This window comes from Bombus pyrosoma, linkage group LG15 (genome assembly GCF_014825855.1).
Source record: "Bombus pyrosoma isolate SC7728 linkage group LG15, ASM1482585v1, whole genome shotgun sequence".
In the NCBI taxonomy this organism is placed as follows: Eukaryota; Metazoa; Arthropoda; class Insecta; order Hymenoptera; family Apidae; genus Bombus; species Bombus pyrosoma.
The window spans coordinates 2,309,587-2,330,971 of record NC_057784.1 but is presented as its reverse complement, the minus strand read 5'-3'; the positions used below and the strand labels follow the sequence as shown (position 1 = coordinate 2,330,971).

General features: G+C 35.1%; 6 protein-coding genes across 12 annotated transcripts; 4 read left to right on the top strand and 2 right to left on the bottom strand.

Annotated features, from left to right (window-relative positions):
* The first annotated feature begins 4 nt into the window (after positions 1–4).
* LOC122575451 lies at positions 5–5,872 on the top strand. 6 transcript variants are annotated; one of them, XM_043744398.1, is made up of 14 exons: positions 5–1,158; positions 1,227–1,350; positions 1,789–1,919; positions 1,988–2,122; positions 2,185–2,352; positions 2,460–2,548; positions 2,753–2,930; positions 3,008–3,230; positions 3,448–3,486; positions 3,568–3,729; positions 3,815–3,969; positions 4,328–4,563; positions 5,072–5,303; positions 5,409–5,872. In XM_043744398.1, the coding sequence occupies exons 1-14, from the start codon at positions 1,098–1,100 to the stop codon at positions 5,663–5,665; spliced, it is 2,190 nt and encodes a 729-aa protein (XP_043600333.1). In that variant the 5' UTR covers positions 5–1,097; the 3' UTR covers positions 5,666–5,872. The 6 variants fall into 6 exon arrangements, with proteins under 6 accessions (XP_043600333.1, XP_043600334.1, XP_043600329.1 ...); XM_043744394.1 differs by having other exon boundaries at positions 23–303; positions 448–1,158; positions 5,072–5,872; XM_043744399.1 differs by lacking the exon at positions 3,448–3,486 and having other exon boundaries at positions 17–1,158.
* On the bottom strand, positions 5,802–8,040 carry LOC122575501. The gene is made up of 5 exons (XM_043744526.1): positions 7,829–8,040; positions 7,701–7,738; positions 7,408–7,608; positions 6,710–6,800; positions 5,802–5,992 (listed from the first exon to the last, which is right to left on the bottom strand). Exons 1-5 carry the CDS (start codon positions 7,851–7,853, stop codon positions 5,940–5,942), a joined length of 408 nt encoding a protein of 135 aa, XP_043600461.1. The 5' UTR covers positions 7,854–8,040; the 3' UTR covers positions 5,802–5,939.
* Positions 8,041–8,536: 496 nt separating this feature from the next.
* LOC122575490 (PRELI domain-containing protein 1, mitochondrial) lies at positions 8,537–11,636 on the bottom strand. Of its 2 annotated transcripts, XM_043744504.1 has the most exons (5): positions 11,490–11,632; positions 10,529–10,643; positions 10,218–10,431; positions 9,884–10,132; positions 8,537–9,808 (listed from the first exon to the last, which is right to left on the bottom strand). In XM_043744504.1, the coding sequence occupies exons 2-5, from the start codon at positions 10,618–10,620 to the stop codon at positions 9,647–9,649; spliced, it is 717 nt and encodes a 238-aa protein (XP_043600439.1). In that variant the 5' UTR covers positions 10,621–10,643; positions 11,490–11,632; the 3' UTR covers positions 8,537–9,646. The 2 variants fall into 2 exon arrangements, with proteins under 2 accessions (XP_043600439.1, XP_043600438.1); XM_043744503.1 differs by having other exon boundaries at positions 8,537–10,132; positions 11,490–11,636.
* Positions 11,637–11,906: 270 nt separating this feature from the next.
* LOC122575448 lies at positions 11,907–15,777 on the top strand. The gene is made up of 12 exons (XM_043744389.1): positions 11,907–12,096; positions 12,193–12,402; positions 12,466–12,651; positions 12,733–12,906; positions 12,991–13,115; positions 13,195–13,697; positions 13,781–13,983; positions 14,064–14,265; positions 14,351–14,557; positions 14,630–14,722; positions 14,796–15,083; positions 15,178–15,777. The coding sequence occupies exons 1-12, from the start codon at positions 12,043–12,045 to the stop codon at positions 15,486–15,488; spliced, it is 2,556 nt and encodes an 851-aa protein (XP_043600324.1). The 5' UTR covers positions 11,907–12,042; the 3' UTR covers positions 15,489–15,777.
* A 126-nt stretch (positions 15,778–15,903) lies between these two features.
* On the top strand, positions 15,904–16,957 carry LOC122575510 (V-type proton ATPase subunit e-like). The gene is made up of 4 exons (XM_043744542.1): positions 15,904–16,126; positions 16,255–16,302; positions 16,383–16,470; positions 16,578–16,957. The coding sequence occupies exons 1-4, from the start codon at positions 16,029–16,031 to the stop codon at positions 16,599–16,601; spliced, it is 258 nt and encodes an 85-aa protein (XP_043600477.1). The 5' UTR covers positions 15,904–16,028; the 3' UTR covers positions 16,602–16,957.
* A 283-nt stretch (positions 16,958–17,240) lies between these two features.
* Positions 17,241–20,051, top strand: LOC122575482 (E3 ubiquitin-protein ligase RMND5A). The gene is made up of 7 exons (XM_043744488.1): positions 17,241–17,410; positions 17,812–18,095; positions 18,182–18,319; positions 18,402–18,700; positions 18,788–18,890; positions 18,957–19,111; positions 19,231–20,051. The coding sequence occupies exons 1-7, from the start codon at positions 17,275–17,277 to the stop codon at positions 19,292–19,294; spliced, it is 1,179 nt and encodes a 392-aa protein (XP_043600423.1). The 5' UTR covers positions 17,241–17,274; the 3' UTR covers positions 19,295–20,051.
* The last annotated feature ends 1,334 nt before the right edge of the window (positions 20,052–21,385 follow it).

Here is a 21,385-nt window from a genome sequence, read left to right as displayed (position 1 = left end):
CCGCGATTATTCGTTTGTGGACCATCGCGAGCGCGCGGGCGGACGTGCACACGCTCGTTCCTATTCGTTTCTCGCCACAATGCAGGTGAACGCGTACGCACCTCTACCAGCGTGCATCAGTTGCTCGCGAAATTGCAGTTGGATCGCGTCTTTTCCAAACCGAATCCCTAAACCGACCAGTCGTTCGCAGATATTCGTTCGATGACGATCGTCGCGGCAATGGATCGTTTACCGCGTTGATCGATTCCGATTCCGCTACTTTGCAGCTTCTTTCGACCATTATCCTCGTTCAGATTGATTCAAGTAACTTACAACTCCTTCGTCTATGTCGCTATCGTTCAGTTGCCTTCAAATATTCTGTCAAATTTCTCTCGTATAAGTATCCGTAATTTACATGACTCATACTACATTAAAACTCCATTTATCTGAACTTCTTCCATCATTTAGCGACAAACACGGTCATTAGCGACGGTTATCTGACCTCGTCGAGGAACAAACAATTTATATGGAATAATTGGAATTGGCGTAATAGGTGCTCGCAAATTTTCCTCATTACTTTATATTTTTGGTGACGTAGTAGCAGCTCGGAAACGTTCCGATACGTGAATGAATCAACCGGCAAACGTTCACTTTAAACGAGCTTCGACTAAAACTTCGTTGCGATAAGTGGAATTCGTTGTTCGAATAAAATAAATGGAACTCTACCGTATTAGGATTATGACGTCGAAAAGATTTTACCAGCGCAATTAGCAAACCGAGAGCAAAGGGTTAAATATCCGCTTGAAATCGGATTACTCGCACTGAAGCAGCTTAGATTCAAGTAACTTGACGAATTTCAACGAGACTTAACAAGAATCATGACTTACTAGGACTCGTAAGCAATCGGATTTCCCCGGGGAAACGTTTGAACTTTCGTCCCGACTATTTTTTATCCAACTCGACTCAGGGTAGTTACGTAAGCGAAGCTGATACATCGTCGTGTACACGACCGCGTGCGAGGCAACGTTCGCGAAAATCCTTGGCACGATATCGAAGCTCGCGGACCGATCGCGCGCCTGCGCTGCTTGCGCCATGCGATCGATAGACGAGCGATAAACATGACGGCGATCGCTCGTCTTCTCGCGGGGGTCGTGATATTCGGCTTTATCACGAGAACAGGTAAAAATCATCTAAAATTTCGTATGTAGACCGTTTGACCGAGTCGACTGGTTTGCCTCTGGTTGCAGAGGGCCGCTGTTCGCACAACAGTTGGGAGAAAATCGCTGGCGTTAAACCGGAAACCATCGACGCGCAAACAGTTCTCTTTAGCGCGGTCAACTCAAACGGAATAACGAAGCGTTGCTTCGAAAGGTAGGCGTGAATCTTACCCCCTTCGCTGTGTAGTAAAACGGGGAAAAATTCAAGATGAATTGTTTAGAGAATAATTTCTTACGGATCTCTTAGGTTTTTGGTATATATAATGCGAATTTGTATATCGTGGTAGATATAAAATATGTATACAGCTTACGGTGTATATCCGTTATGGTTCTCATAGAATGTCTAATATAATATAATAAAATAAAATCGTCAGTTTTATTTTACTCTAGTAGATGTTTATTTTTAAATACTACATTTTATATGTTACGAACTATTTTGGCAATTTTTTCTCCGATTGCAAGATAAATCGCTTAGTCCGAAACAAACCGAATGATCCCATCTTCCTGTAAAGTCTAAATCAAGTAGTAGTAACAACCAGTGAAAATGTCGGAAAAGACGTTTCTTTGACCAACGTCTTCCTTCGTACTTCAGGTGCGAACGCGTAAACTGCACCGCGTTCGTGGTAGACTTTGGTAGAAGCGTCTGCTATAGCGTGCGAATAGAGGACGACGAACTGGTACCCGAACCGAATTCCATCTTTTACCACCGAGTTTGCGTGAAAGGTAAGTTGAAACCGAACTATTTATATCATTTTTTATTTTTCGTCGAAATTATTTTCGTTTGCCGTCAGTGCCGGTAAGCTGCGCGAGACGAAAACTTTGGCAGGTGGAGAGGAGTCCAGGAGCGGTGTTCATCGATTCCAGCGCGTTCCATCTATCTGGTCCGATCACGAGAAACCAATGTTACGAGAAATGCATAGAGACAGGTAAGCGCGCTAGATCGAGTCGAGATCGATCGAGTTAACTCGAGTTTGCGATTTCCTTCCAGGTAGAAGCTGCGAATCCGCGCAATTTCGGACTTCGAAACCCCTTTCGATCGACAAAACAGCGTTCGGACGATGCTCCCTCTCGTTGCACGAACGAGGAACCAGACCGAGAGCGTACAGGGCGTCCATGTACAGAGACGAGTACCTCAGAGATCAATGTCGAAATCTGTGTGAGTAGCAACTTTCTAGTAACTTGCAGAAACTTGGAAAATCGATCAGTATCGATCGTAACTGAATCGGACACAATGGTCGATAACGAAGAAACTCTGTGTTACAGCCAAAGACGAGTATTGCTCGTACGCGGAATTCCAAAATGTCTCGTTGCCGTACTCTGACGTCGCTTTGATGGACCTTGACGAGAAGCAGGTAAATTTTTGGTACTTTAGGAATAATAGGAATGACAGGAATAACCGGTCGATCCATCAAACTTATAAAACTTCTCTTCGTTCCTGTTCATTTAGCTCATGCAACTGAGTTGCAGATGGCGTTAATCATCTAATTCTGCTTTGTATGTCTCGTATGTGTTCCTGTTGTTTCGTCTAATTTCGTTCGACGATCAAATCGACGCAGTGCGAGAAAAGATGCGACTCGAGCGTGGATGGTTTTATCTGTCGAGGATATACGTTTGCCAATTCGTCGGGTCAACCACTTTGCCTACTGCACTCGGAAGACACCACCAGTCTAGGAGTTAGCTCGTTGATCGACGCGACGAACGTGGTCTACAGAGAGCGAGAACCTTGTTTAGATCGTAAGTGATCTTGTCTTAGATTTAAAAACGAATCGTGCGGCATGATAGATTTCACGCTTGATGTTTCTCGTGGTCAGTGAAGGTACGATGCAACGATTCGACGATGACGGTCGAGTTGAAAACCAGCGACCCCTTCTTTGGCCGGCTCTACTCGAACGGATACGCGGATACCTGCGGCGTTCAAGGTACAGGCAGTAATCAAACAATATTGACGTTACCTATTCCACCCGTTGACCAGATTCGCGAAGGTACCCTTCGTTGCGGATTGCACCCTGCCTTTTCCGTCGACGATCAAAATCGGTAAGATATCATAAATGAAAGCAATATAGCACAATCGTTAAGTCAGCGAGCAATTAGAGTTTATACGGTTCGAATATCGAAACATTAATTGGAGAAGATCTTGAAGGAGTAAATAGTTCAAACATCTTTTATAAATTGCAAACTTTCTTTCTGCTTGTCGTGTTTCTGATTTCTCGGGAAACTATCGTGTCGCGAACTTTATAGTTTGCTTTTTAAGATCTACCCTGAAGACGTCACAAAACATTAGCGCAAAAAGGTAACTCGTAACTGGATTGTCTGCCAAAGAACCAAAAGCATTGTAACAAAAATGAAAAAAAAATGATATTGTCATTCGTAGAACACGACCGCTGGTTTGGGCAACGATCGTGGTACAATTCAATCCGATCGTTCAACGACTTGGCGATCAAGCAGTTAGGATTGGATGCTCGTTAAACGATCAAGCACCTCCGCAACCAAAAAACGTCACCGTTCAATCTAGTTTCAGTTTTCTCGATCCAAAGTGAGTATCTATGTCTTCGTTTTTTATCGACAATGTGATACTCGCGATACGCCATTTTCCATTTTCCATTTCCTATATTATTTAGCGCAGGAGTGCCGCCGATCTCTTCAACGATCGTCAACGCGTCCTCGCAAGCGCCGATAGTCACCATGAGGATATTAGACGAGAACCTGGCAGTCGCTATGGTCACGCATTTAGGACAAAAGCTCACTCTGAAGATTCAGTTGAGTCCACCAGATGGTAATGGAATGCTTTTACAGTAATTTTCGTTTCCTTATCTTTCTACACGCTCCAAATATAATTAAACTTAAAATAGCTTTTAAACTAATCGTTAATATTCTCTTTATCGCTTTTTGACGCAAAATATTCCAAGTGACCAATGTACGTTTAAAAGTTATAGATACGCTCCTCCTAAAAGTGTATGTATATCTTTTCAATACATCGTTACACATACGAAAGAACTGTACTTGTAGAATCATAGATCTTACGTCTTTTTCATCAAACAATCGCTCTAACCCTAACCAGAAAACAGATACAACCTGTTCCAATAGTAAGAATTATTCTGTACATGTAATTTCGTACAATTTATGGCTTGTAGGTCCTTATGACATTACTGCTGGACACTTAGTAGCGAGCAGCGCTTCCGGCGATGCCTCGTATCTACTACTAGACGAACTCGGATGTCCCACCGATCCAACCACCTTCCCTGCTCTCTCGAAGGATCCAGCCGATGGTCGTTCATTAATCGCAACTTTCACAGCCTTCAAGTTCCCCAATAGTCAACGAGTCCGTTTCAACGTACTCGTCCGATTCTGCTTGGACAAGTGCATACCGGTGAGTCAAATGCACAGTCGCATTTATCACTACGATCCTTTTCTCTCGGTACCCTCGACGGGAAGAATATGGCGAAAGTGTAAATGAAAACATTAAGGGACAAGAGAACATCAATCGATTTAATCGCAACTAAGATCGTATATCTGCATCTTTATTAGTTTAAAGGCGCTGCACAGTGAAAATAGCTTGATTTTTAAAAAATTGAATTACTAAAATGCTTACAAATTTAAATTTGTAATTTAATTGATATTTAAAATTTCTAATTGCAAGCTTACTTAATAACTGTTACTTAAGATCAAGCTGTAAAAGTAGCATTGGTTCTAAATTTACATTTTATGCTTCTAAAATTATTCTTATGAATTCACAAACTACGGTTTCGAAAGTTTCAGAAGGTTTTCGTGTCCTTCCAAGCCTATTCGATTTAATATTAATTTAACGTCACTACATATGTCCTTTCCGCCAAGAATACGTTCACGACGATCGATTCACCGTGCGATACATGTTACAGACCAACTGCAACGGCGATAAACCTTCTTATGGAAAAAGGAAACGAGCTAGCGAGTCTTGGAGTACGCAGACAACCTACCACACCGAAACAACGCCAACGTCCAAGGACGAAACGCCGGACGAGTTATTGCTGGAACTCTCCATAATCGTGCAAAATTCCGTCGCGTCTTCGGCTGATCGTTTATCTTCGAGGGAGAACTCGTCTCCTGATACAGTCCTAATCGCCGGAGGAAGTGAGTTTCGCAAACTTTTGCAATTTCCAAACCAACTCAAAACTTTCTTTTTTATTTCGCGTCCGATTTTGCTCGCTTATTATTTCTGTTCTATCTTGCCCTTAGATTCTGTGGACGGACTGCTCTGCGTCGACGCTAGTCTCGCTTTGAGTTTACTGATCTTCTTGTTGATCGTTCAAATAGCGCTTATCGTTGGCTGTCTATTGACCGTGGCGCAATACAGAAGAACAGCCATACGAGCGGAAGAAGACAGAGCGAATATCCTAGCCAGACATCTCTACGGCATTCACGGAGGAAACTTGGACGTAGCGCGGAGAGTCAGATGGGCTGATCACAATCTTTCCTCCTTATCTCGTGACTGACTCAATCTGATTGCATTGCCCACATAGCTACATTTCTTCCCCCCTCTCTTTGTCATTGACACGTTTCCAATCGGATTCTTTACGATGATTGAACGGATAGTAGAAAAGGACGTGGGATACAAGGCCGCAGAAGTGATTATTTTCAACCAAAACTTGTATTAAAGAAGGAACAACGATGAATAGACAATTACATAACTATGCGGTAAACTAGTCTTATGTGAGTAATATTCGCGTATCAATATTTTTGATCGGTAATATTCAGTCATTAAGTCATCTATCCTCTTATCTTCGTAGTCTTGCATTTTCCGTAGTGTATTAACGTAACATCTGCAACAAAGAACAAACGCGTTTCATTGATAAGTTTTAGATAGACAGGGAATGAGATGGAGACTTACACACGTCCGTAGGTTATAGGATACTTATCAATTTTGAACATAATCTTAACGAATAAGATCGCCGCTACATAGTATAATTCAGTTTTCCTTGTAATACACGTTATAATGCGTAGGTATCAATGCCAGTTTGTAATTACAAAATGACTCTAACGCTCATTAACCGCGTGTATTACGAGGAAAATTAAATTCTCGTTCCAAATGTAACAAGTAAATTGCGGAAGTTTATGCAAAGTGCATACTTTCGTGAAGTGATAAGCAAAGTAAAGTGAAACTTCGATAGGAGTATCAATATCTTTTGTCAAATTAAAGCATCTCAAAAATTATTTTCTATTTTGCTGTCACATTCCGTATTTAACTTATCCGTCCTGCATGTACTTTGCATACATCTTTTTTTCTTTTTTATTTAATAATTTACATTCACAATTTGTCCAATTTGGACATTTGGTGAATTTTTTAGCTGTTTGATTATCGTGTGGATGGCTATCCCCAGCGGGGTACCATCTTCGTGTTTGTTAGGTTATATCCTTTGTGATTTGCATACATCTTGAACATATTTTTCGTATTCATCTGCATATCGTAGTTGTCTAAACTTCCGCAATTTAGTCATAAATATTCCGTGACGTATGGACTAACATCGATCATTTCTTACCTTTTCCACATGCCGATGCGCAGGTTAATTGTCCTGGATTGGAATACTCAACGTCGTCCGAGCCGCATACCGGATTGTATTCGCTCGTCGTCTGAAAATTTGATCGCTCCTTCTCATTTAGTGCAACGAATCGCGTTTCACTTTTCAGCTTTTGAACCGATAAGAATAGAATACAGGATTTTCTATAAGCGTTAGTCGCGTGTTCTCCTTAATTCAAATTCTATTCTTCTTCGTTCAATTTAAAATATTTAGTCGTCGTTTCTTCTACTTCTATCCTACTTCTGTACAATATAATTTATAAGGAAACAAAAATTTCAGTCACGCTGAGCAACCCCGCGACGTCAGTTTCGCAATCAATGTCTCGAAAGATAAAAGATACGAGAACTGTAAACATCTCAATATATTTTGAAAAATGAAAAAATACTACATAAGACGTTTCAACTAAGAAGAACAGCATGCCCCTGGATTGTTCTGGTTGAAATGTATCTGACTTAATGCGTATAGGAAATTTCGTCTTTACACAGCGTCAGGAGTGACGCGTCATTTGGAAGTTCGGCAAGTTATAGACCAAGTTAAACCAGTATGACCGGTATAGCGAATAAATAGCCATGACCTTCGACACGTTTTAACAAACGTCCGCGATAAAATAGAAGAAAGGAAGAAAAAGATCGAAAATTTCAAGGACTTTCATGACTCACCAGACACGTAGCTATACACTGGTCGTATTGAGAGTTGGAGGAAGCACCCCTCGTGGTCATCGAAGGTGTTGCAGAACTAGTGGTACTTGTCGCGGTTGCGACATTTCTGCCGTCTGCAGGTCCGTCGAAAACGAATCCGTCCACCGAGAACGTACTGGGTATTGTTTGAATCTCGACTTTGCCAGGAGCCAGCCCATCGTTCTTTGTACGACACCAACAGTTACTTAATTCAAGATCCAATTGATAAAACGTATAAAACGTTTTAACGATTAAACGATTTCAATTGTCCTTACCTGTGGAAATGCGATCACGCTTCTGCTCGACGCGATAGCTACACACAACATGCATTTCCATCGTTAGAACGTAAATCGATCCTTTATACGAATCTCTACGATCCTCTTATTTCGCGAGACATACTCACCTAATACTAGACAAAGTTGCCACATTTTGGTTAATCGTGCACCTCTTTTCGTAAATTTATACGCATACACAAATAAACACACTTTGCGGATTTTGCTTTCCTTTCTTTTCCGATCTTTATATTCTTGCACGTTTGGTTGATACACCAAGATCGAGAGTTTACTGAACGGAAAGAAGTCGTCCCCGTACTTTTATAGCTGAGTCAAACGAGCCGAAAGATTGAGGACGAATAGTAGCAGTAGTAGCCAACCAGAGAGAATTGTTGATTAATCTTAAAAATCCCCGCGCGAACTACTTAATACATGCAAATACTGGATTTTCCTGTTCGGTCATTATTCTGTGCACTGTTCAGTTTCTTTTTCTTTTTTTAACGCCTTCGAAAATAACAACACAGGTAGTAATAAACGACCATTTCTAGAATTACTAGTTTATGCTTCTTCTTTGTTGTCTCATTATGCAGAACAAAGATAAATGATACGTCTTCGATACGTGTCTCGTATATATTATACATGGTATACATTATAAATACATAATGAATCGCCTAGCTTGGAAATCTCACTTTCCGTGAGATTTATTCAAGGCTAGTGACGAGTATTTCATATTAAAGATACTCTTTCGGCATAAATCAATAAAGTCAGGACAAAATCTCGAATCACGTTTAATAATCATTAATTACAAAAATAAGGAGGTATAAAATTGTATTTCTTAGTTTTCAATAAGATAGTAGTTTATTCATATATTTTAACAATATACAATTTATCTGTTTACATAATATTTGCCTAAGTTACAATGACGACTAAATATCAGATTAGGATTTCTTTCAACGTAAACATGACGTAATCTGTAACTAGAATTTATACAAATTCTTTTATTATATATTTATGTAATATGTATACATTCAGACATCTTAATTTTACGCTGTGTACGCAAAAGCGTGCACAAAATACATAATTTTCACAAATATGTTCTAAGTGCAATTGCAATTGTACAATTATGTACGAAAACCATCGACACCAATATAAAATAATTATATAGATACCGACGAAGTTTGGATCGTACCGGTAAAAAATGATTAATACTTAGGTGCAATATGCACTCGCTATTACTAATATGTGTTACTCATGTTTCCTTTAGAAACCACCCATCTAATTTAAAAAGATTATGCTCGATTCTTATTAAAATGAATACATTCGTTCGAATTCTTCACTAATTTTCTTTATACTATTTTAATATTTTACAAAACAATCTACACTTTTCCTCACACATTTTTCTCTTGTTATCGTATTTAATCATGTTTACACGTTATCAAACTAAAGCATGTATATTTGAAGCAATACAAAATTTAGAAATTTTTTCGGAAAACAAATATTCCGACCTCGGTTTTGTCAGCTTTCCGAATTTAGTGAGATATACACGCATAGCGATATTGCCACGTTCGCGCAAATCGTCAGTAATTGTTATCTTTAAAAATGTTGTCCCGTTTATCACAAAAATATTTTAAACGAATCTTAAAAATTAAATATGAGTTGGCAGTAAACAGGAATGACAACGTGAAAATATTATACAGAATCATTACAGTGAAGTGGTTCAAACAAAAATTTCTTTTCACCTCCCTTGCTTCATCGACAAACGAATCCTATTTAATCAACTATAAACATGAATATTGACAATGCTGAACAATTACCAACGATTTCATCCTATTCGCTCGGTCGATTTGCAAGAATTATCTTTCGACTCCATTTCAAAACTGTTTTAATTTTCATTGTTTCTGTTCCCCAAATACTTTAAATCGTTGTTCACATCAATAATGTCGCTTTATTTACGACTGTTCAGATTGGTATGCAGCATAAATCGTTCCAGCTTTTTTCTTTGCCAAATCTGTTGCCTTTTTAGCTGCGTCCTTTACTTTTTCCGCTCTACCCTGTAACGACTGTTGAAAATCTTCCGCGAGACTAGTCCTTGCCCCAGCTCCTTCATCGACCTGAAATAAAATGAAAGAAACATGTAAATATAAATTTTTTCCTTTTGACGCTTGGATTATGTATGTTGTTCTTACTAGATGAGCAAAACCCATTTGTGAAAGTGTTGGATTCATATACTGTGCTGTATGTGGAAACATATGTGCTAGGACATAATTAAACCCGTTATACATCAGAGTACAATTCTTTTTAAATCTATCCAATCCAAATGCTTGAATAGCTCTACCAAATCCAAATACTTGGCTGTCGATCCAAGCTGATCTTTTTGCAACTGTCCAATTAGGATTTTCTTCACACACCTTATAAACAACTTTCTCCACAACAGCCTGTGAAACAGGGAAAGCATAATAAAAGTTAATTTTCAAGTAATCACAATAAAACAGCTCCCATAAACTTGCTATACCAAATTACCATGACTTTAGTGTAACCTAAATTTCTTGTATATGTTGTTAAAGTTTTTGTTTTAGGATCCACTGTGGTCTCTTCAACAATTTTTACAACACTTTTACTAATAAATCTCTCTCCCCATTTTGGTACTCTGTTAGTTTTTGTCAGAAGTCGTGTGGTATGTAATATACCATCTTTAACCTTCCTTGATACAGTATCTTCTGTAAGTACATGGGTGCTGAAAAAATAATTACACTGTTTCTTTTAAATATTTATTAGTAAATAATAATATAGTTTTACATATTTCACAAATGCATTTGGAGTTTGATACCTACCTATTAGGATTTGGATATCTTTGCCAAAATCCACGTACTACTTGATCCCAATTAAATTGGTAAATTGTATTACTTTCATAATACTTCACCATTTTGTTGACCAGTATAATTTACACTGTCAAAACAGAATTATGACATTTAAGCAATTTCTTTGCAAATTGCGAACTTATTCATATGTCAACAATCCTTAGTTTTAGCTTGTTTCTTTTAATCCGAAATTGAACCAAATGAATACATATATGAATACACATATGAAAGCATATATGTATATAGGGAATTCTCTCCCTTTCAAAGAGGAGAAAAGAAAATACAAAAGTATACAAAAAATCAATTTGTTTAGAAATAAACTTTTGTAGTTCCACAAATTAATATCACGACATTAACATAACGCGAAAAAAATATAATATCACAGTAATAAAAATAATATTTCTTGTAGATGAATAAGAAATTCGAGGTTTATGCAATAGTATTAAGCCATTATTGAGGACACATGCACATGTTGTATATACTATATTACATATGAAGAGCATAAAATTCGAAAACGTATTTAAAAGCAAAAGAAGATAAACTCTTTATACACATGCATTAATATAATTTTATCAACTTAACACGAAAACGAATTAATTATCATTAATTATCCGATCGAGAGAGAATGAAATTACATAACCCTTTCTGATATTCGAAAGCTTACTGAATAGAATTATTAAATTATCACTTGGATGTATTGAGATTTGTAATAATTCCAAAATATCACGAAATTACAAATATGCATTGATAATTACAATTTTTCTAAAGGATTACAAGAGAGCCTATACTAGAAAGATTAATCCACTCCGAAAGAATATTTTGATTTGAAATTTGATTTATTGTGAACGTACAGCGCTTTTTTCTCGAAGACTATATCGGTACTTGTTTAAAAGTCTAAGCTAACACAAAATCATAACATAGTTATGTTACTTACATAGTTACTTTGTTAATAAATTACACTTTTTTCATATCCAATTGTCAGATAATCGTTGTGTCATATACTGAGTAACTGGTAAACGACTTGTTCCACCGTCGATATTATCGAACTGTGCCTTACCGTGTTCCAGGCACGTTTGTTCAAATTCACACACGTGCAAATGCATGCTTGCATATAAACTAGGAGTCAGTATGGACAACTTGAATTAGACAAAAAACAAAGATATATTGTTTGTTCAATTCCAGAAAACTTGGTCCACTGGAATTTCTATGAAAACACACGTGTTTAAAGATAAATTATTCCATTTAAACACTCACTGTACGTAAAAAAATTTCAAAGAAAATTTTAAGCGATTGGTTATGTGCCATTTTTCAGTATGAAATGTGGTAAGACCGTAACAGTTCAAAACATCAACGGATTATGCTTTTGTTTTGTTATGGTGGTAAATTAAAAATCAATTAATTACTATCTTCATGTTGTTTACAAACAACCAAGAGTTACGAGATTAGGCCGATCATCGTTGATTGTTTAAAAAATAAAAAGATTAAAAATGCCTATAAAGACAAAGCAAATAAAAGGGATATTAATACCCATGGAGGAACAAGTAAGAAAAATATAGCAGTTTTCTAACATTCCTGTATTATTCAATTTTGTAAAGAGTAGCAAAGTTTTAATGTATTCTTATCTTATCTTATCTTAGGTAAATAAATTGAAAGAACTAATAAATGCTAACCCTGTTACTCCAAATGGGTCTATATCAAAAAACTCATCTCTTTTCGAACACTTGGAATGTTTGGGAGAAAAATTTGATACCTTGGTAAAAGGAGAAATTAGTGATTATGAAGAAATGGAATCAAAGATTATTAGTATTGTAGAAGAATTTTGTTCACTAAAATATATGGATGAGTCTGTATGTCGAAGAACATTATACATATTAGTTTATTGTCAACCATTATAAAAAAGTTCCTTTTAGATTGAAAGCATAGACAAAGAAATGGCAGTTCAAATTTTGTCCACTGTGTTAGATAAATTTAAATTAACTCTTGAAGGTCTAGAAAAATTGGAATGTTTGCCGCTGAAACAAAGATTGACAGAATGCCTAGATTATATTAAGGAAATGGGTCAAGCCAATGAAATTGAACATTTTCAGAACATCAAGGTATAAAAGATACAGACACAAGACATTCTGTATTGTTTTCTACAATTATCCTAATTATATTATATTAAATTATATTATCAGGAATTAGGCACTTCCATTCTGGAATTGCTTGGACCATTACAAATATATAAAAAAAGCTTAGTGTGTCAGTTGTTAGCTGAAAAGATCAAACTATATTTGTGTCAGTTGTGTGCAGCATTTAAACTGTTGGTACAATTAGTACAAGAACAACACCGGCTAAATGCACCAATCTATGTAATAAAATGTTTTATGATCTCTACATTTTAAAAGCACACACAAGCTTACTCTAATAGGATACTTATGCTTTTATTCGCATAGAATTGCAAGAAATATGTCTGTGAAAGACTCTGCTTTTGCTTGAAGATGATAATAGAAATATTGGATATATCAGATTCATTACCTGAGGATGAAGCATTTGAACAAAAAAATCATTTTGTTTATAGGTAATCTAACTAAATAAATTCAATTGCTTTTAAGGAAACAGCATTTTATATCTCTTTTATCAATTTATTTTATATTTAGGATGGATTTGGTACTGGATATCTTGTCAGAGATTCCAAATAAATCACAAAAAGATCAAATATTGGAATGCAAAGACTTATGGCTTCGAATAGAAGATGTATTCTCGTGTGCGATGGCAATTGCACAAGTCTGCAAACCTTCCAATTTTAAAGCGATAACCGGAACCTGTCAGTCGATTATATCTGAATATGAAAATTTGAAGTTCCAATTAACGTCCGAATCATCTGATACAGCATTGAATAATTTGTTCATGAACAGTTTAAGCGACGCGCTTTATCGATTAGAACGTAAAATTAATGTGTCGGTATTGAATCTTGTTATGGAAGTTTTCAGTGATCCCTTTCACGCTCTGAGAAAGCTTGTTACAATCTGTGGCAATTCATTAAGCGCTAAAAAGCGATCTAAGAACGATTTATCCAATGCTATAGAGGATTTCGATCAAATTATAGACAAATCCATGCAAATTGGATTGTTTGCTATTGCCTCTTGCAAAGATAAAAATCGTAAGTCAAACTCTATTAATTAATACAAAATTCGCATCTGTGTCTTGTTAGTTATTCACCATTCTTTATGCTGTATTATCTAGGGATTAATCAAATACGAAACTGTTTGGCAAGTCTCGAATCTTTGGAAACAGAGTTGATTTCTGCCATTACCACTTTTTATTTGCATCCAGAGAGTAAAGAAATGCGAGAAAATGTAAAACTGTTAACTGGACAGTGGCAATTGGAAGTCAATAAGTTGCACGATGCGATTAATCTAATTATAGATTCGGGTGCTTATTGTCAGGTATTTTATGACAATGTCTATTCTATGCACATCAAAGATACATCTGTACAAAATTTCCACGCCATTATCATTATTTTTAGGTAGTATTAGACGATCTTCAGGATCGTATTTCCGTAATGACAAATTGTCTCGACAATAGGGAGCCTGTTACTCAAGCGCAAGTACAAAGTATTGTACTTCGATCCTTGTCGCTCTCCCGCCAAATAAGTATCACCATAAACGATATTGGAAGCGACATTATTGAAAGGCAAACAATAATGATGATTAGAGAATTAAAAGCTGGTAAGTATAGTATATTTATTATGAAATCATTAATTTATATTTGGTTATATGTAAACCCGTAATCGATTTTTTTTTTATTTTAAAGCAATATTCGAAGCTGATGCTGCCTCGAAAAGTCTGTTAGTGGATAACGCTACGGAACCACAGCAATTGCGAGTGATAAAAAGATGCGAATTAATTTTAAACGTAGTAAAACGATTACATCCCGCTTTAGTTGCTATTATGAATAATACAACATTGATGAATATAAGTTATGGAAAAAGCAGTAAGGGACAAGGTGATACTATTCACGGTAGGTTATTCTATTTTTAATTACCAATTAATTGCACATAATATTTCGATATACGAATCTTTCCTTCCTTAGACGTGAGTAGCAAATTGGCATCTACAATTTATGGATTATCTAATGATAATCATCATCAGAAACCTTTAGCCTATGTAAGAACTCCTTATACAGGTAAGAATAGTATATTGTGTATCATTAATTTTCCTATATGCTTCGTTACTCTTTATTCGGTACATCTTTCTAGTGAGCAGTTGCAAAACACCCTTATCTATACAGACTGCGAATAGTATTTCTAAAACACAATTGAATTTATCATGTTTGATTCCTTATATCAAGAAAGGGCGCGAGATGCGCACCGAACGTTCGGTCATGTATAAAACACCACGCAAAAATGACTCTGTTGATCGATCCTTGACCGACATTAGGTTAAAACCACGTAGTTTGACTAGTATCAGACAGCATCTGTTTAGCAGGGACAGTATTAGTTCTCATGATGATATCTGTTTGTCTGAGGAAACTATGAATCTAACAGGTAACGTTAGTGAGCACAAAAATATTTCAGTTTTGAATTATTGCATGTTATAATTTTAATTAACCACTAATTATTGGTTTAATAAAACTTTCAGGTATTTTAGAAAGATTTGTATTTTCCTGTACAAACCTGTGCACAACCTCGTCGAAGTTTCATCATGTAGAAAAAACGCAACATGATACGATCGCTGAAAAATCTGATAAAAAGTCTGTTAGATGTTTAACAGAATCGTTGGTTGAATGCATCGAAACGCAATCTGAGATTACAACTGGTAAAATGGATCAATGTTCTACGATCGGCGGAGGCGACGGGCCATCAATTGTGGATATGTCGAAAAGTTACGATGATACTCAACATCCGAATAAAAGTACAGAAATAACACAAGAACGACTATTTGGAGATTAAATGTTGCCGTTACGATTTATGTTGGTGAAGGAGAACATTGATCTTCATTGAATTTGGAGTTTCAGTATATCGATTAGAAAATATAAACATTCGCTGTTGAAATATACTACCTTAAAGTGGTTTCTATTAAACACATCAACAATACTTTCAGAGCGAGGAAATGAAAAAGAATGAGAGGAGGGAGATAAAGAATAGGGATTTTACTTATATCTATGTTCTATTTCAATTTTTTCATGAATTTTAAGATTTGTAAAATTTTCATTAATAAAGGAATGTTTTTGAATTAGCCTCCACTCCACTTTAATTTCGATTATATTAATCAACTTTTCGATTGTCAATCAATCGCGAACTGCGTGTATCGTATCGAATAGGTTATGCGATATATCGTATCTCGCTATTCTCGTTTGTGAAACTAGTGTGTGTATTTGTTGAAAGCAAATCGAGATATTCACGTGACTCCCATTTACATCAGTAAATTGGTTGCTCGGTGGGTTCAGCCCATTTTTAAAAGACATAAAAAATTTATTTATTACAAAGAAAATGGGAGCGTCAATAATACCACTGTTACTTTTTACGGCATTATGGGCTATAGTAGGAATTGTCTTACCAATCTTTGTTCCAAGAGGTACTAATCGTGGGTACGTGTTTTATTACAATTGATAAGTATTCTAAGCAAACATTCTAGATGTTTAAAAATTGTTTTTGTTAAAAACAAAAGTGAAGTACTAGATTGTTTAATAATAACCTGAGTCTTCTTTCCTTGCAGGATCCTTCAGGTTATGCTTATGTTGACAGCATTTACATGTTGGTTATTGTAAGTTAACAAATGTCAAATGAAGCATTTAACTGAATTTTTTTATTAAATACCATGCAAATTATTATTTATTCTTACAGCTGGTTATGTTGCTATATGGCTCAAATGAATCCTTTAATCGGACCAAAATTACCTAAAAATACGATTCTTATGATGGCACGAGAATGGGTAAACATGTTTTCTTATTACAATAATATCATTATACATATACTTGCTATAAATTACATAGGACTAATAACCATGATTTTTTCTTGCATCAAATGTATTTGTTACAGAGCCACGTCCAATTTAATCAATAGTAGAATAATCATAGGAGGAAAATGCATTTATTATGGATATATCAAACTGTTTCTAAAAGTTTGTGTAATTAGTGAATTGTATAATAACCGCAATGAAAGTGAAACAAATTAGGCTTTTGTGTATATCGGAAGTTTTAAAAATGTAAATCAAGTATTAAAGGAAACATTCTGATAAATTAAATTAATATATATATATATATATATATTTTATGACAATTGTATATTTTCATTTAGTGTAAAATATTGTTTTAGTATAATCTCATACTGTGAAAAGGACGATGTATATTATGTAACAGGGATAATAATGATAATAATAACAGCGCAACAATAATAAAACAATTTATGTTCAAATGAAATTCGTAACATATTACTTGTTCATTATATGTGATTATTTCATTTTATTTTTTTAACACGACCCTTGTCTCATCAAATTTTGTACTAATAAATAAGAGAATCGATATCCTACATGAAAATAAATTTACATGTGTCTATAGATAAAAACCGCGCGCGCGCGCACGTATACAATGTCACGTTCGTGAATACGAAAGGTATGTAACTATATTACTTGTACATGCTCTTATGTGTGTAGGCGAGATATACATCTACATACATGTGATTCGTGTATAAAGCAAAAGTGACAAGCAGTGACGTGATATCACTAAGAAAAACAATAATGGAGGCGTGTAATATCGTTGAACGTGAAGTTGACAAGATTTTATTAAAATTTGGAGTGGTAAACAAGCAGGCAGAGACAGTACTGCAGGATCTAATAAATCATATTGAATCTTTAAAAAGGGAATTTACTCAAGGTAAACTGAAAGCTCTCCCGCTACTTACAATGTCATCGTTCGTTGACAATCTATGAACAAAAAAATAACATTTTCTAAAAATTGTGGTAGTAGAAAGTGGAAATGGGACAAGAAGATTTCAATTTTCCTATGTGAATATGTAGATCTCAAAAAATGTAACCTGAAATATATTTATATTATCCATTTTCCTCTTATATTGTTCCATCTAGTTCTAACCTCTTTTATTGCAACGGTTATTTAGAACTTTCCTTTGTTCAAGATATCTCTCGTTCGCTTACATTTTTGGATAATATTTCTACATAGTTTTAATTCACGAAGTATTTGAATGCACTTTAATCTTGTATTTATCATTAAACGTATATGATATCCCACATAAAAGGATTGGATTTTTTGTTCACCAGCACCAGACAATCATGAGTTAACCCCAGGACAAGTGCAAATATTAAAAGAGGCGATGAAAAAAGTTTGTGAAACTGTACATTGTTTAACCACAGAGCACAGAGATTTACACGGTTCTGTTTCAAAAGTAGGAAAAGCAATCGATAGAAATTTCACTGCAGAATTTGCAAGTACAAGCAAAGAAGATGTTTTCTCAGGTCCAGAAAAATCACATCTTTTAAATCAAGTTATTTGTCAGCACTTTTACCGTCATGGCATGTTGGATATTGCAGCAGAATTAGCAGCGGTAAGTCTATATAAATATATTCATATATACACTTGTGTATACCATATAAATTTTTAACTATATACACAATGGATCTGTTGTTACAGGAAGCTGGAATTAAAACAGAGGAAGGTACAAAGGAGCCATTCACAGAATTAAATTATATATTGGATTGCTTAAAGCAAAGAAATCTGGAACCTGCACTTGAATGGGCTAAAAGACATAGAGAAGCACTTCTAGCACAAGTATGTACAACATTATCCATTGCCACTGTCCAGATAACACTATTTTGATACAAATATATCTGACATTAAACATTATTTGTAGAATTCGTCTCTTGAGTTTAAGCTTCATAGGTTACATTTTATAAGACTGATTCAACAAGGACCTAGCAAACAAACTGAAGCAATAAATTATGCTCGTCAAAATCTTACGCAATACGTCGGACGACATGGAAAAGAGGTGCAGGCATTAATGGGCACGTTATTGTATTTACCAAATGGAATACAGTCCTCTCCTTATAGTCATTTATTGGATCCTACTTTATGGCTAGATATTCACGATGTATTCACGAGAGAGGCTTGCACATTATTTGGTTTAAGCGTAGATAGTCCTCTTTCTGTGTGGTATGTTTCTTCATCGTTTCTGATATCGTAAAACGCGTAGAAATAAATGCATAAATGATAAGAAAATCTGGCAACGTTATGTTTTAGCATTAATGCGGGTTGTACTGCGTTACCAACGCTTTTGAACATTAAGCAAGTTATGCAACAAAGGCAAGTAAATACCGTTTGGAATGGAAAAGATGAATTACCTGTAAGTAACTGGATAAATAAATGGAAAACAAATATTGCATTATTTAACCGATACTTTCCTCCACAGATTGAAATAGACCTCGGCAAAGACGGTCGTTATCATTCTGTTTTCGCGTGTCCAATTCTAAGACAACAAAGTACAGAGAATAATCCGCCAATGAAATTAGTCTGTGGACACGTTATTTCAAGAGATGCGTTAAATAAACTTACTAACGCAAACAAGTATGTATTTTAATAACAAGGCGAATGTTAAATTATAAATTGAAACCACTTAGGAAAAACATAATAAAAGGTAAGAGGCATTAATAGAATATAAATAAAAATTGAATTTTATTTTCCAGATTGAAATGTCCATATTGTCCAGTAGAACAAAATCCAGAAGACGCTAGACTTATCTACTTTTAGATTACTGTGATACAATAATGTGAACGATCTATAACGCTTAAGCCAACGGCAAGGACATACATATATTTAGATCAAATCATTGTATGCCGCGAATTTGGTAATCGTTATTTTTTATTTGGCTTAGTACACTGATTTGCGACCTTGTCGTCAAAACGTGAAAATAATAATTAGCACATTTTACTATGGAAAAGTGCTGAATATTTGGTAAATACTTCGGTGACGACAATCGACACTGTTTTATTATTTTAGTGTCTTTTGAGAAGTAAATATCTCAACGTAATTACGTATAAATTGAAGTATGTTAATTTAATTGTAATTGTTTGAGAATGAAATATAAATATAAATAAATATGCAAATATATATATATATATATCAATATAAATAAATATGAAAATATATAAATATATATATATATTTATTTATTTATTTATATTTATATTGCACATCTTCACATATACGCGAATACGATAATATGATTATAGTAGTATTAAGTAATATGTTTTTGTATATACTGCTGTTGAATGTTAATTATCAATTAAAGTTGTTTGTAATGATAGCTATCAATGAGAGATGATATGTGAGTTACATAAAAAGTCAGTGTGTATTAACGCAACCATATTATAGTCTTTTCGTTTGTAACGTAGGATCTGATTCATCCGTCGAAAATTATTACATAGTCAGTCATCGATACGTGTTCTTTAACAAAATATTTTTCTACCCTGGATATCTAGAGAATAAATAAATTTAATATTGTGTATATATGTGTATGTATATTATATTATATGCACACATATAGATATATATATATATATATATATATCTCTATTATAATGTATTGAAAAGTACAATGCACTGTGACCAGAAAAAGATATTACCTAATCTAACACTCATAGAATATTCACGAGGCACTAATATTCTATTTTTAATTTTCCCAGACATGAACATATATATATGCAATGATTTTTCACGTTAAACACGTAAATGTTTATTTAAATACATATTATTGAACAACATACACGTAAACATATCATGCTTTTCAACGACAAATAACGTCGAATAACACTCGATTCATTTGAAATAAGGTTGTCTCGTGTTTGTAGCGATCTTATGAGATAAAAATTTGAAATGTTTTGGAGCATCGCGTTCGGACATCGATATCGTTGGGCGAAAAACTGACGATTTTCAGAGTCGATTTGCGTGCGCGTTCTAATTCCCTTGCCATATAATATTCCCTTCGCAAATACATGCATTTTTACGTACTTCAAAAGTTCGGTACAACTTTACATAAGTACACACACACGTACGCACACACAATACAATTGCATCGCTTATCAAGAATAAAAAATACCTTTCTCCTTCTTGAGTCTCGCTGTTTTTCGACGACTACACAGACAGATTAAATCGGACCCATACACCAGCTGGTTAAATATTATATGCATATATGTATATACGTTACAATGACAGAGGACAGGAGGAAGGAAAATGTATTGGTAATTTATTGGCTTATGCCTGCACGCAATGCCCGTTGGAGATAGAATTATGCACACTTAGATATATGTGAGACGTCTGTTGTTCGTTCTGGCTTCGTCTAAATTCAATGAAACCCACTTTCAACGACATTTAACAACCTGTCAAGCCCAAATGGATCAAGGACGCATTATTTATCAAAGAGAAGGTTTCATCAAACAACGATTAAAACGATCGTTTGTTTCCGCGATTTCGTGTGCCAAGAAACTTTCACGTTTCATGATATCGCTTATTGTCTGTTTGCAATAGCAGCAATCACTTTCAATTCATCCGACATGGAACGCTAAGACAAAATGTTGCAAAAGCGAGATAACATCAGATGAGTGTAATAATAGATCATAATTACTAGACTGTGGATTTTTATGTACTTATGCCAAATTTAAAGGTACAATAATGGACACAGTACATATAGCATGTGAAAATATATAAAACATCGAAAGTAGGGCATTTGCTATGATATTTAGACAATAGAACCATTTAAGCTCGATTTTCTAACATGTACATAGTCATAAAAATATGAATTTGCATAAATATCCGCAATCTAATAATTATACATCATGGTCG